The 13,683-nt window shown below is 39.5% G+C and overlaps 1 protein-coding gene across 1 annotated transcript in view; it reads left to right on the top strand.

Annotated features, from left to right (window-relative positions):
• LOC122738234 overlaps positions 1–13,683 on the top strand; it is an 89,705-nt gene that overhangs the window by 46,587 nt on the left and 29,435 nt on the right. Inside the window, 3 exon segments of the mRNA XM_043980292.1 lie at positions 751–1,088; positions 7,372–7,438; positions 7,529–7,905. Of these exon segments, the coding sequence (XP_043836227.1) occupies positions 751–1,088; positions 7,372–7,438; positions 7,529–7,905 (782 nt within the window).

Here is a 13,683-nt window from a genome sequence, read left to right on the forward strand (position 1 = left end):
TAACATTAATTGTTTCTTTTGCCCATCTCCCCCTACCACTCCACTGAGAAGGAAAAAAGGGACAAGATCCTAGAAACATATTCAGTCAAGAAAAACAAGTCTCCAGTGCTTACATTGGCCTAAACATAATGTAGCATTAAAAACACTTTCATTCTGCATAATTAGTGTATCAACTAAGTGCCAGGATGTGGGTAATATGATGCATCTTCTATCCTCTGGTTGATCATCGCATGGATGAGAGTTCCTAAGGTTTTTAGTTTCTTTTGCTCACTTTATTCTGCATCAGTTCATAGAAATCTTCCCTTCATTTCTGCTAATACAGTAGTATTTTATGACACCTATATACTATTATTTTTTTCAGTCACCCACCAACTGATGCTCACTCCTCAATTTTCAGTTCTTTGCCACTACAAATAGCTGCTATAAATATTTTTGTACAGATAAGTCCTTTTCCTCTTTTTAAAAAAATATTTTTTGGGCATGGGCTGAGTCGTGATATTGTTGGGTCAAAGGGCATATAGTTAAGTGACTTTTTGGGCATAGTTCTAAATTACTTTCTGAAATGACTGTACTAGTTCATTGCCCCACCAACAGTGTGTTAAAATGCCTGTTTTCCCATAGCTCCTCAAGCACTTGTCATTTTCCTGTTTTTTAGGTCAATTTGAGGTCAGAGTTGCTTTAATTTACATTTTTCTATTTTTTTGTGACCTGGTATCTCCTATTTATGCAAATTATGGTTTTGTCCCTCAGGAAGCAGAAGAATCCACCTGGTGATCGGCAATGGTCACTGTGCTGGGAGAGTGGAGATCTATCACAATGGCAGCTGGGGCATGGCGTGTGATGATGCCTGGGACCTCTCTGATGCCAGTGTGGTCTGCAGACAGCTGTACTGTGGTGTGGTCCTCAGCGCCATGGGGGCTGCTCACTATGGGGCAGGTGCTGAGCCCATCTGGCTAGATGAGCTGAACTGCTCTGGAAATGAGTCTGAACTCTGGCAGTGCCCATCCCAAAGCTGGGGCCAGCATGACTGCAGACACAAAGAGGATGCTGTTCTGGTCTGTCTATGGTTCTCTGGGATAGTTTGGGAGGTACTGACTTTTAGTTCATAACTTCTAATGATGCTTGCATTGAAATTATTTCGGTCTATCTTTGATGAATTCTGTAAAACACAGTCAGAAATGTAATTTCATTTTCAGAGTATTTATTTCCATAATATAAAAGCCATGTAGAAACTTATTGAGTACCATAACATGTCAGGGTAGATTAATGCTCCCAAGTCCCTATTTCTGTTGTTGGTACCTCTATTTTCTAAGTTATTTAGACTTCAGAGTAATCTTTGTCATAAAAAGTATTAAAATCTTAAAAATACTTCTTAAAAGTGTTAACTCCTTGTCCCAAACCCTTAATGACTCAATCAGCAGAACTCACTTGTGCTTTCTTATTAATGCTTTCTTTCTCTGTCATATAATTAACACCAGGGCAGCCACATCTTGCCTCATGCAAGAATACACTCAAAGTACCAGAAACTGCTTCAAAATGATGCTAGTCCACGTACAAAAAGGTCCTCTTCTTTTTCAGAGGATGCTTCCCGATCTAGAATTTTTTCATTTCCTCAGTTTGCCCATATAAACTACTTTAACCAGGTTTGTTTCAAAAGTTTGGTCCTGGGTTTTCAAAGTTAGCTTATATCAACTAAGGAATACCATTGCCTATTTCATTAGTCAGGTCACTTGTACACAATACTCTTCCTATAACATGGCATATGCAACCACTCCTTGTGTTTCCCCAAACTGCTACCCTGGGACCCATATAACCTTCCCAGACTCTCCAGTGACAAATTGTGAGTGTTTCATAATCTCAGATGCAGGCATGCCCAGGTGAATAGGGAAGGGATCAGAAGAAGTTGTCACAGATAATGATGTCTTGATCTTAGGCACCAAGAGCACCAAAGAGATGAACTATAATGGTTCTATGTCACAAGACCTCAGGCAGTATAGAGCCCAGCCCAGCCTAATAATTAAGATTACCCCAAAGATACACATGATACAGGGAAAAAGCAAACACAGATACTTCTTTTTTCTTTCCCAAGAAAGGTAAAATCTTTTTCCTCAAAATCATTATTCTTTTCAGCAAGGTATCAATAAAAATAGCAATAGCAATCCTAACAATAGCTAGTATTTATATAGCTCCTTAAATTTTGCAAAGCACTTGTTGCTCACAGCAATCCTGTGAAGTAGATGTTATTGTCTTCATTCTATGGATGAGTAAACTGAGTAAAACAAAGATTAATTGACTTGCCTAGGGTCCCATAACCATCAAGTGTCTAAGACAGGATTCAAATTCAGTTATTCCTAATTCCAATTCCAACTGTGCCACCACCCAGATGCCAAGTCTAGCCATAAATATAGCTAGTATGGTGTAGTAGGTAGAACACTGGACTTGGAGTCAGAAGACTTGGATTCAAATCCTACCCAATACACTAGCTATATGACCCCGGGCAAGTCACCTCCATCCCCATGCTTACACTTTAAAAACTATTTTTTATAATTATATGTAAAACACTTTTTTTTTTTTTTAGTGAGGCAATTGGGGTTAAGTGACTTGCCCAGGGTCACACAGCTAGTAAGTGTTAAGTGTCTGAGGCCAGGTTTGAACTCAGGTACTCCTGACTCCAGGGCCGGTGCTCTATCCACTGCGCCATCTAGCTGCCCCCAAAACACTTTTTAACATTTAAAAAAATGTTGAATTCAAACCGTCTCCCTCCATCCCTGCCCTCCTCCCCATTGAGAAGGCAATTTGATACAGGTTTGATATATGTGAGCAATCATTCTCTCACTGATTTCCAATCTCTTCCTTTTGGCTATGTTCTAGAGTACAAAGTAAGAACTCCAAAAGGCTCTGAGTATAAATGGACAGCTTCTCTTATGGACAATGATGTTCTGTTCTGGGTCCAGCTACTGTTAGGGCAAGCCAAAAACAGAATAAGCCCTTTCCTCTGCCCCATTTGCAATCCTGCTTTCTCTGACTCCCTGTATATGTCACATTGCCTGAAGCAATTTACTTTTGATGTCACGGCAACCTAGTTTCCACCCTGTGACACTGCTTGGACCTTTTTACAGTGTCGACTCTTCGATGGTACAGGAACCCTCAGAGCGTCAATATTTTGTTACAAAACATACTGCGTAAAACATGCAGTTTTCAATGAATTTAGTTTGCAAAAGAAAACTCGTGTGTGTATGTGTGTGTATTTAGTTAAACATATGTTTTTATCTTTGAAGTCTGGTCAAATGTCTCTGAAACGCCTCCCTTAGGATCCAAGGACACTTTTAATATTTCTATCAAAAATGACTTTTAATCAAAGACACCTTACTCATCTTAGGTTCCTTGTGAATCTTTTTACCCTGCACTTTAATGAACCATTTTTTGGAAAACTTCACAAAACATACTTTCAAATCAATTTTTAAAGTCCAATATCATCTTGGGGAGAGGGGCTAAAGAGACTCGAGATACAAGATACTTTGTACTTGTTACACTGACTACCCTGGTCCCCACTGTCAGGCCAGATAGGTTACATTTCATCCCTCCCCCAGGGTTCTTCAGGATTCTTAAGGGGATTTATATCAAGGGGCGTTATCTAGGCTGTCCTGCAATTACTCCAGTTCCCACTGATGGTGTTCCCTTATTGTAAAGGAATGATTCCCTGTATGTCAGTTCCATCTGTAATGTCAGATTAACTTTTACAAAGGAATATTTACTTCAAAAATATAGCAATAATTATACATACATACTTCCCCACCACATGGAAAACATAATCCTTTCTCCACAATCTCAATCTCTGGAGAAGAGAAGGGATCTAAGATTAATTTGATTTCTGTAGAGCACAGTCCCAAGTTCCAAATCCAAAGGCTCCCTCAGACTTGAGTCCAAGACTCCCTGCCTTCTCAGGGCTTCCCCGTTGGCTCGCTCGGTGCAACATCTTGCCTGGAATTCTGAGTCGAAGGTCATCACGGCTCAAACCTCTCAGTTACCAACATTGAAAAAAGGAAAATGACACGGACAAAGACAAACATCCCCAGACCTAATTTTTGGAATCAGGGTGAAGGTGAGAAGCACTTCCTTCCTCTCTCACTCAGTGGGTGAACATTTTTTTCTTCATCCCCTGAACACAGCAGGCAATCTTTAGGAAAGAATTTGAGCCAGGAAAAAGTGAGTGTCTCACCATGGCTGGTGATGAATCCCGTTCTGACTAAGCAGCAGGAGAGGAGGCTATTCCCATCCATATGGTCAGGGATGCAGAGTACCTCATGTTAGGAGATCTGCACGTGTCCAGGAGTCTCCACGCTATGGGAACTGGGCCTGTTCCAAAGGTCTGTCACACATGGAAACAGCCAAGGAAAACATCTTGTGGTAGGAGATAGAGCCCCTCATGCAATAGATTCATTGAAGGGAGACGGGTACATTAGAAAGCTATCGCCGGAGAGGGAAGGTCAGGTTAGAGATCTCTTGGTAGGCTTCTCTTGGAAAGAGAGCAAGCCTATAATCTGGTTATTTCCTCATTTAACTAATTAGCCTTTCTACTGAAGTGCTAAGCTCAGCTGTTTCTAATCTTCTGGAGTTGTATCTAAATTCTTTCTATCAGTCTGATAACTCCTTGGCTTCCTTTGTCATATTTTTATTCACGTTGTGCCTACAAACCTTGGGTGTCCCCTAGGGATCTTAGACTCTCTTTATATTATTTTCCTTGTTGGTATCATAATTTCCCGTGGATTTAATTAGTCTCCATGTAGATAACTTTCAGGTCTATTTATCCAGCCCAAACCTTTCTCCTGACCCCCCAACCTTTTCCTACCGAATTCTATTTTTTTTTAGAATCACCCCCTCACATACAACTCAGCCCCAACCTTTCTTTCAAACTACCTTAGTAATGATGATAGTTTTAAGAATACTGATAACATTTTCATATATATATGTTTGTCCTTAATGAGTACATTATAGTCTTTAATATTTTCCTTATATTTCTTCTAGATCTTTTATATCATATTTTCCATTGTGTTCTGGCCTTTTTGTTACAAGTACCTGAAAGTCTTTCAGTTCATCAAATTTCCATTTGTTTTAATTCAGGATTATATTCAGTTTTGCTGGGTAAATTATTCTGGAACACAATCCCAGCTTTCCTTCTCTTCAAAATACAATGTTCTAAGATCTATAGATTTTTAGAGTAGAAGCTGATAGGTCTTGTGAAATCCTGACTGTATTACCCCAGTATTTAAATTGTTTTTTTCTTATTTCTTTCAATATTTTGAAACTTGGCTATGACATTCCTGTAAATTTTCTTCCTGGGATCTCTTTCCAGTGGTGAATTTTTTTCTATTTCTATTTTACCTTCTAGTTTTAGAACTTCAGGGAAACTTTCCTTAATAATTATTTGTAATATTGCATCTAGATTATTTTCTTTTGATCATAACCTTCAGGTTGTCCAACTGTTCTTATATTTTCTCTCCTCAATCTGGTCTCCAGAAGACTTGTTTTTCTAATGATATGTTTCAGATTCTCTTCTATTTTTTCTAGCTTTATCATCATTTGGTGCATTATAATGTCATTCTTCTTGCCAAATTTTAGTTTTCAATGAATTATTTTCTTCCTTAAGACTTTGGACCTCCTTTTCCAATTGTTTAACTTTCTTTTCATCATTTTATTGGATTGCTTTCATTTCTTCTCTGTTTTCCCCTAAATATGTCTTATTTGATGTTTGAATTCTTTTTAAATTTCTTCCAAGAACTCTTTTTGAGCTTGTGGCCATTTTATGTTACTCTTTGGGCTAGGAGTGACTTATTTTTAACCTCACTATCTTCCTTTGAATATGAACCAAGATCTTCTTTTTTATACCTAAATAGCTATCTATGGTCAGGTTCTTTTTCCTTTGCTTATGATTTTTTTATTTTATTTAATTTTTAGAAGTTTATTATATTAATCATCTTTTAATACCAATTTGTGGGTAATAAAGCCCTAGGCCTCGGGTCTTCCTTACTGTTATTTTCTGAATTCTGTCTGGTGTGTGTGTGTGTGTGTGTGTGTGTGTGGTCAAGCTTAGAAATTCACCTCCTTAAGTCTGAGGGACCCCAGCCACACTGTCCCCAAAATGTTCTTGCTCCCTGTGGCACTGCACTCACTGGCCGTGTGCTCACTCCTCTTCACCCACAGCCACAGCCCCAAATCACTTCTGATCAGCATGATTAGGCTTGGCTTCAGGAAACAGTGAGGAGTCCTTCAATCTTCCCCCAATTAGCTGTCAGCTCTTCCTTAGATGAAAGTTGACAAAAGTTAGGTAAAAACTTAGATAAAAGTTCATGAGGTTAAAGTTGAGGTGAAATTTCTTGAGGTCTATTCCACTTCTCAGCAGAGCTACTCCAGGGCCTACTGTTTGTTGATTCAGTGGAGTTGGCTTGGAGGTATCTACACTTCACTTAGGCCAAAGCTCAGCCCCTGGGGGTCTTGTCTTTAATGAGGTCCTCTCAAGATGTCTTAGGAGGGCAACAGCTTTCTTTACCTCTTGATTTTTGCTGCCCTATGTTCATTTCTTGGTGATTTTCTGTCTGTGGAGGAAATATGGAGAGCCTGGACACTTTTGATCTACTCTGTCCTCTTCCCAGAATGTCCCCTCAAAAATACATACTTAAGGAAAACCATCCACCCAACCAAGCTCTTCAGATTTGTACTTTTCTGCTATGATGAAGTCTCATCGGGCTCTCTTGCTCACTCTCACTTTAGTACACTCTACTTTGTCAGTTTAGAATCATCAGTTCAGAAGTCTAGAATTTATAACTGCCACCAATAGGGAGTCCAAAACTGGAAGAGAGCTCTTGGCAGAAGCTGTTGTCTTCTTGATTTCATAACTCAAGCTTCTTTTCTCTCTGTGGTAACACTATGGCTTTCCACTGCCTAAAGATAAAATACAAATGATTTAGGTATTTTAAAAAAGCTACTATTTCTCTGTGTGCTCTTGTCATTTGTAAATTTTCCAATTTGACATTTGAAATTGGGGTTTGGGGCAATCTCTTGGCAATTTTCATGGATATCTTCTATAGTCTTCACCATTACCTGACCTTAATAAGGGAGAAAATATAAATTCATGAAATGAACATACACTTGGGAGTCAAGAAACTTGGATTCTCATCCTGGTACCACCTTTAATAAGTTGTGAGACCTTAGGCAAGTCACTTTGAACCAAACCCTACTGTAAATTAGTATATCTATGGTGCTCAAATGGAACACAGGACTCTAGATGTGATCCTGCCAGGGCATGAGACTGTTACTTTTCAGTGGAGGTCTTTGTCTTTCATCCTGATATCTCTCAACACTTTATTCCTATAGGACAGGCCAAGAAAAAAATCAAATGAAAATGAAGAGAGTCTCAACTGTTCAGCCTATGAGGAATGCACAAGGATCTATTACTGTGCCTTTGTCTGTGAGTCTGTCTGTCTGGCCCTCAGGGATTCTTGTCCTTTCAGTAACACCAGTGACTAATTTTCAGGGATGAACAGGTTGCATGTCAGGGATGGAGAGGACAGCTGCTCTGGGCGAGTGGAAGTCTGGCATGGCGGCTCCTGGGGAACAGTGTGTGATGATTCCTGGGACCTGGAAGATTCTGAGGTTATGTGCAGGCAGCTGGGCTGTGGCTCAGCTGCATCAGCTTTGGGAGAGACTGACTTTGGACCAGGGACAGGGACTGTTGGGCTGGATGAGGTACAGTGTAAGGGGAGTGAACTGTCTCTATGGGACTGTCCTGCAGAGCACTGGGGACACAGTGATTGTTACCACAAGGAAGATGCTGGTGTGAATTGCTCTGATGAGAGCCAAGTCCCTGAGAAGAGTGTGCATTGCATAAAGGGTGACAACAGCAGAGTTGTAAGGGGGGGGAGTTGAGTTTTTACCCAGGGTGCATACACATGAAGAAGGTCCCAATATCACCTTGCAAGAAGACTCTGACTTCCTACTTCCTTGTAGCTCTACTCCAGCTGAACTCCTCTCGACTGGACATTTAACCTCAATGACAGTGGCTTCATCCCTGGAAAATTTCCTTTTACAACAGCCCCCCTTCCCATCCCCTTAGGTAAGATTCTCACATGTATTTCCCTGCTAGCTGCCAGTTTTTTTTTAAAGAATATAGAAATACACAGTCATCTGTGGATTCCTTCCTCTTCATCATGTGACTAGATGTCAGTCTAACATCCCCAGCCCTGTGCTTTTCTACCCAATTTCCTTATGTGCAAACTTTTCTAATTATGTCTTCCACCATGAATGCAGCTTTGGGTGTCTGTCAAGTCACAGAACTATAAACTCAGGGCAATCAATCAGCATTTATATAGCACCTACTATGTGCCAGGCTCTGTGCTAAGCAATAGGGATACAAAAAGAGGCAAAAGAGTGTCTTTGCTTTCAAGGATTTTATAATCTATTAGGGAGAAAAATCCAAGTCAGAAATAGCACGGATTATAGCATTAAAGGAAGAATTTGGGTGACAGAGGGTACTGTGGCAGCTTAACATACAGTTCTCAATAGAAAATGGTGTAGACTTCTATATTCAGTGTGAGGACAGAGTTAGACTGGGGTTAGCTGTTGAAAATAATCTTGACAAGGGTAGTCACCCTTTTAAGATATCATCATAATGGCAATAATGGTATTCAGCTGCTTTGGGCACTATTCCTACTCTCTCCTGAAGCATGCAGGAGCTTATGGCTTATATCGCAAGTACAACATTTTAATAAGGGGCTTAATACTGTAAACAACAGCACAGTGGTTCATAAATCCCAGGAGTGAAGGGTATGAGACCTATAGACCCAAGAGAGGCTGCTCACAATGAATCAGTCCCAGAGAGCCTCCCCTTCTTACTAGAGAAACAAAGGGGATTTGAGAAACTGCTTGGGGAGGAGGTGGACTGAGAAAGAGGCACCATTTTATTCTTGCACCAAGGATCTCTCTTGGCACTTTCTCATCTTCCTCAGGCAAAATTGTCATCTCATCCTTAGCCTTGTGTTGTCAAATGAATATTGAACTTGGAGCCAGAAGACTTGGGTTTCAATTGTGGCTCAGATACCTATTGACTAACAATGTCCAACTTCCTTAACTTCTCCAAGTCTGTTTTCCCTTCACTAAAGACAAATAATAAGCCTTGCACTAGCAACCCCTTCTTGTTGTTATTGTGAGGAAAGTGTTTTATAAAGCATACAGTAAGGGGCAGCTAGGTGGTGCAGTGGATAGAGCACCGGCCCTGGAGTCAGGAGGACCTGAGTTCAAATCCGGCCTCAGACACTTAACACTTACTAGCTGTGTGACCCTGGGGAAGTCACTTAACCCCAATTGCCTCACTAAAAATAATAATAATAATAAAGCATACAGTATTTCATAAATGTGAACTATTATTACTGAGAATTCTTTGGAATCAGTGACCCAGATAGAATATCCCAAGAACATGTGCAAGAAGGAAGCCCTTCACTGTTGGCTTTCCCATCAGAGGGATGTGAAAGGAGTTGAGTACATGCAGTTTGCTGATATCTGTAGCTATGGTGAGGCCCATGCACTCATCACTCTGGATTCCCTTGATTTCTCATCCCTATTAAGGTATCCTGCTGCTCCATCAGAAGGGAATTACACTTCCTGTTGTCATTAGTTTTCTCCTTGGAACTCTTTTCTGCCTCATCTTACTTTTTCTGGGTGCTCTGAAAAGATCCTGCCAATGTAAGTGGTTGCTGTGCACAGGATGAATTGGGTAATCTTAGTGGCTAAGGAAAGGGCTTTTATTAAAACATATCTGGAATCTTCTGAATTTGGGAAAAATCTTCTGAGTACAATTATGTAATGATCATCTTAAAGGGCCTGAAGTATCTTAGATGATCTCGTTGTACTTTATATAATCATTATTTCATTCTGAAGTTTTTGTGTTTTTGTGATTGTTGTGGTGAACTGTGAAGACATTAGGATTTATGGTTTCTATGTTTTGAATTGATTTGGATATTGGGAGAATGTACTTATTTCTCTGTGAGCTCATTAAACCTTCTTGAGGGTAAGAATATTTGCTTTGCAGAAGGGGTTTTAAAGTTTGCTAATTATTTATATGTATTTGGAGGTCACCAGAAACCCTTAGATATGTTTTCATATTGCTTCTTGGATCAATTACCTATTAGAATCACACAACAGTTATGTTAGGTCTTCTGGGCAGACTTGGTATTTCCCTGATAAGATTCTCTCACTTCTCTCTCACAGGTTTCTATAGTTATGAGGTTTTAAAACTTTTTTGGTCAGTGGGCATTTTTGGCAGTTTGGGGAAGCCTTTGGATACATTCTCACAACAAAGTTATAAAATAAAATACATAAGATGAGAATGGAAACCAATTCTTTTAAAGTACAGTTGTCAAAATATTTGTAAAAATCATGGACCAATTGAAATCTATCCATACACCCATGACCCTGGTTAAGAAACCAGCTTTGGGTGAATGGCAATTCTAGAGTACTTTCTCCAGTCCCATGTTTCTCAAATAGGAGTCAAGACCTCTTGGAGACCATTGGTGAGGATTTATAGAGGAATTATTAAATATGAATCAGAAAGTGCCAAAAGAAACAGACACTTTTATTGGGAATATGTAAGGAAAGACCATGTAGCTTAACTAAAGATGGGAAAACTAAAAGTGATAAAAGAGAGAGCCTTGGAAAATTCATGGAAATTCTGTCTCTAGTGGAGAAGTATTAAGATAGGGTGAACAACCATCTAGTTTTGATTGTATTTGCATGTGTAAATATATGGAATGCATATGTACATATACATGCATATACACATATACATAATACACATACATATGTATGTATGCTGGGGCCAGCTTGAACTGGCTTGTGAGAGCTGATTGTTAAATTTTCACAGTGAGCATTTACACCTTGCAAATTAGCAAATGCTATAGATCAGAGCTTGATTTGTTATTTTGTAGATTGTCTGGACATAAGAAAGTGATGGAGAAAATGTTAATGATACAGATTAAATTAAAAGTGTGTTGTGTATACATTTTTTATAGAGAGTTGGTTGTTAAAAATTTTCAGCAAACCCTGCACAGCATGAAAAAGAATAAACATAAATGTATAATACACAGACACACAAACACACACATATAGATAGGTTTATATGTATATATGGGTATACATTCATTCTCAGTCTTTGTCTCTCCTTTTAGCCACAGTATCTACTATCTTAAGAAGTAGGAAGCTTTTGGAATATTTTACATTTATGTTCTCCCCTCAGATTCCAGCCTGAATGCAAATTCTTCCCTGAGGTCATCTATGAAGATGTTTCACACATTGAATTGGGAGAGGAGAATGAAGAAATGAAAGAGAACCATAGCAGTTTGCTGGAAGATCTTATATCATTCAGAAGAAGAAAGAAGAGAAGGAAAGGAAGTAGAATACCTTTTCCTCAGATCTTCATTTTCAGTCCTTATTTCAATTTCCTATTCTATAGCTACACAGAAGTTTGGCTCTAGTTTGCAGATATGGATAGAAACGGGAAGCAAGGGACTCCATATTTTTATAGGCTTTATAGCTGCATTGTCAGCTTTTTTGAGGATTTCCTCCCTGAAAACCCATATTGAGCTACTCCTTACATTAGAAGGACTGCAGTACATTTTTGGGTACAATGATATAGCTGTTCACATATTCATCTATTTCTTTTTCTTTTTCTTTTTTTTTTTTTTGCGGGGCAGTGAGGGTTAAGTGACTGCCCAAGGTCACACAGCTAATAAGTGTCAAGTGTCTGAGGCCGGATTGGAACTCAGATCCTCCTGAATCCAGGGCCGGTGCTTTGTCCACTGCACCACTTAGCTGCCCACCACCTATTTTTTACTGCTGCATGAAAGTCATCTTATCTTTACTCAAAATAAATTCTAATAAAATTTCAGACTTTTTTAAACCACAGAACAGATCATCTACTTATAGTTTTGTTTTCTGTTCCTTATAGCTCTTCATTTTCTTGGCGGAGAGCACTGTTGGGGTGGTTCCTGATATAATTTTCCTGTACAAGACCTCCCTAGGAAAGGAAATCCTGGTAATCTAAAACCAGGAAATTCTTTTTTTAAATCAGGTGATATGAAGCCTAAGATAGGAGTCATGACATCTAGCTTATGGTCTGGGCTCCACCAAAAACTAGCAATATGACTTTGGGCCAGTCACGTTAGAGTTTTTCTGGGCCTGGTTCTCCTCCATAAAATAAGAAGATTATGTTGCATGATTCCTAAGTTCCTCATGAAATGTACAGTTCTAACGTTCCATGGTAATATTTGCTTCTCACTCTGACCCCATCTTTCTCTCATCTTCTCCAAGGAGGGTAAAAAATGGGGTCAGATTTCTTGGGAGGGCAAGGTGATGCTATTGCTACTTTAGGGGGCATAGAAAATAGCCCCCATGTTCTACAACTTCCAGGCTCTTCTCACTTTCAAACTCTACCATTTTTGTGTCCTGAGTCAAAGCCTGCCTATGCTCACAAATTCCTTTTCTCCATGCCTCTCCATCTTGATCATCCCATCAGACCTCTCTAACACTAGCATATCAGAATTGAGAACAGGTGTTGGTGTGCAAAGTCCGGAAAAGGGCACTGATGGTAGAACATATAGAAATATAAACATATACATATATATCAAAAACATGTAGCTAAAGAGAGGGTGAAGGGAAATGGGAACAGTGTGAAGAAAGGAGGGACCACTGTGTGGGAGTATAGGGCAAAGGAGAAAGAGTTGTAAGTGTGAAGAAGTGACTAGGCACAGTGAGGAGAAGGAAAGTCACTGAATAAGAAGGAAACAAAAAGTAGGAGATGGACAGAGGAAGAGAGAAGGAAGTGACAAGGGAAGAGATATACTTTTTTTGTAATTTTGAAGCCATGATGAATAAAATCACGAGGGACATAAATTTGGCAGAAAATGGAATTATATACAGGGGGTAAGGTGAGGTTCTAAATTAAATATAACCCAAGGTATGTAGAGGCATAGGCTGAAGGCTCTTCCTGCTTCACCTGGCCTTCTTTGAACCCACCTGGGTAGAGCAATCAAGTGAAGGGTACACAACTAGGGACATGTGTGTCTGGGGCACATGCATGGCCAGGACAACTCAAATTGTAAAAGCCACAGAGCTGGGGATATGCTGGTCTCTGCTGCTTTCTAAAAGGCATAAATCTTTTACCTTCTGATCATTTCTTCTGGGTGTCTTCTCTTTTAATTATGTCATCTATGCTAGGTTTCTCTCTAGGTCTTATGGTTGGCAAGTTGCTTTCTGCTACCATCTGCTGGGCTTCAACCATTCCCCTTTTGTGGGGATATTTATCCTCTCCCTCTGTTTTTTGATATTATCCATTTGGATGTTGCAACTAGAGAGTTTCCTCCTGGCAGGCAAGACTGAGGCCAATTTAGAGTATAGACAGTGCTATGAGCTGCTACACACAGCTAGGAAGTCAAGAAAAAAGTGAGTAGAATGCTTTGGGTAAAATTTAGCCTATTCTTTTGATCGTCACTCGATTGATGCTGACTCAGCTCATGGCACTGGGCAACTTTCTAACAGGATTAAAACATTCTTTTTAAACTAATTTAAATCCTGAATATGAATCTGTAACCTCCAAGACCATTTTTGAGGAATCTATCTGCCAAATCCACACAGGAG

The sequence above is a fragment of the Dromiciops gliroides genome, chromosome 2 (genome assembly GCF_019393635.1).
Source record: "Dromiciops gliroides isolate mDroGli1 chromosome 2, mDroGli1.pri, whole genome shotgun sequence".
NCBI lineage: Eukaryota > Metazoa > Chordata > Mammalia > Microbiotheria > Microbiotheriidae > Dromiciops > Dromiciops gliroides.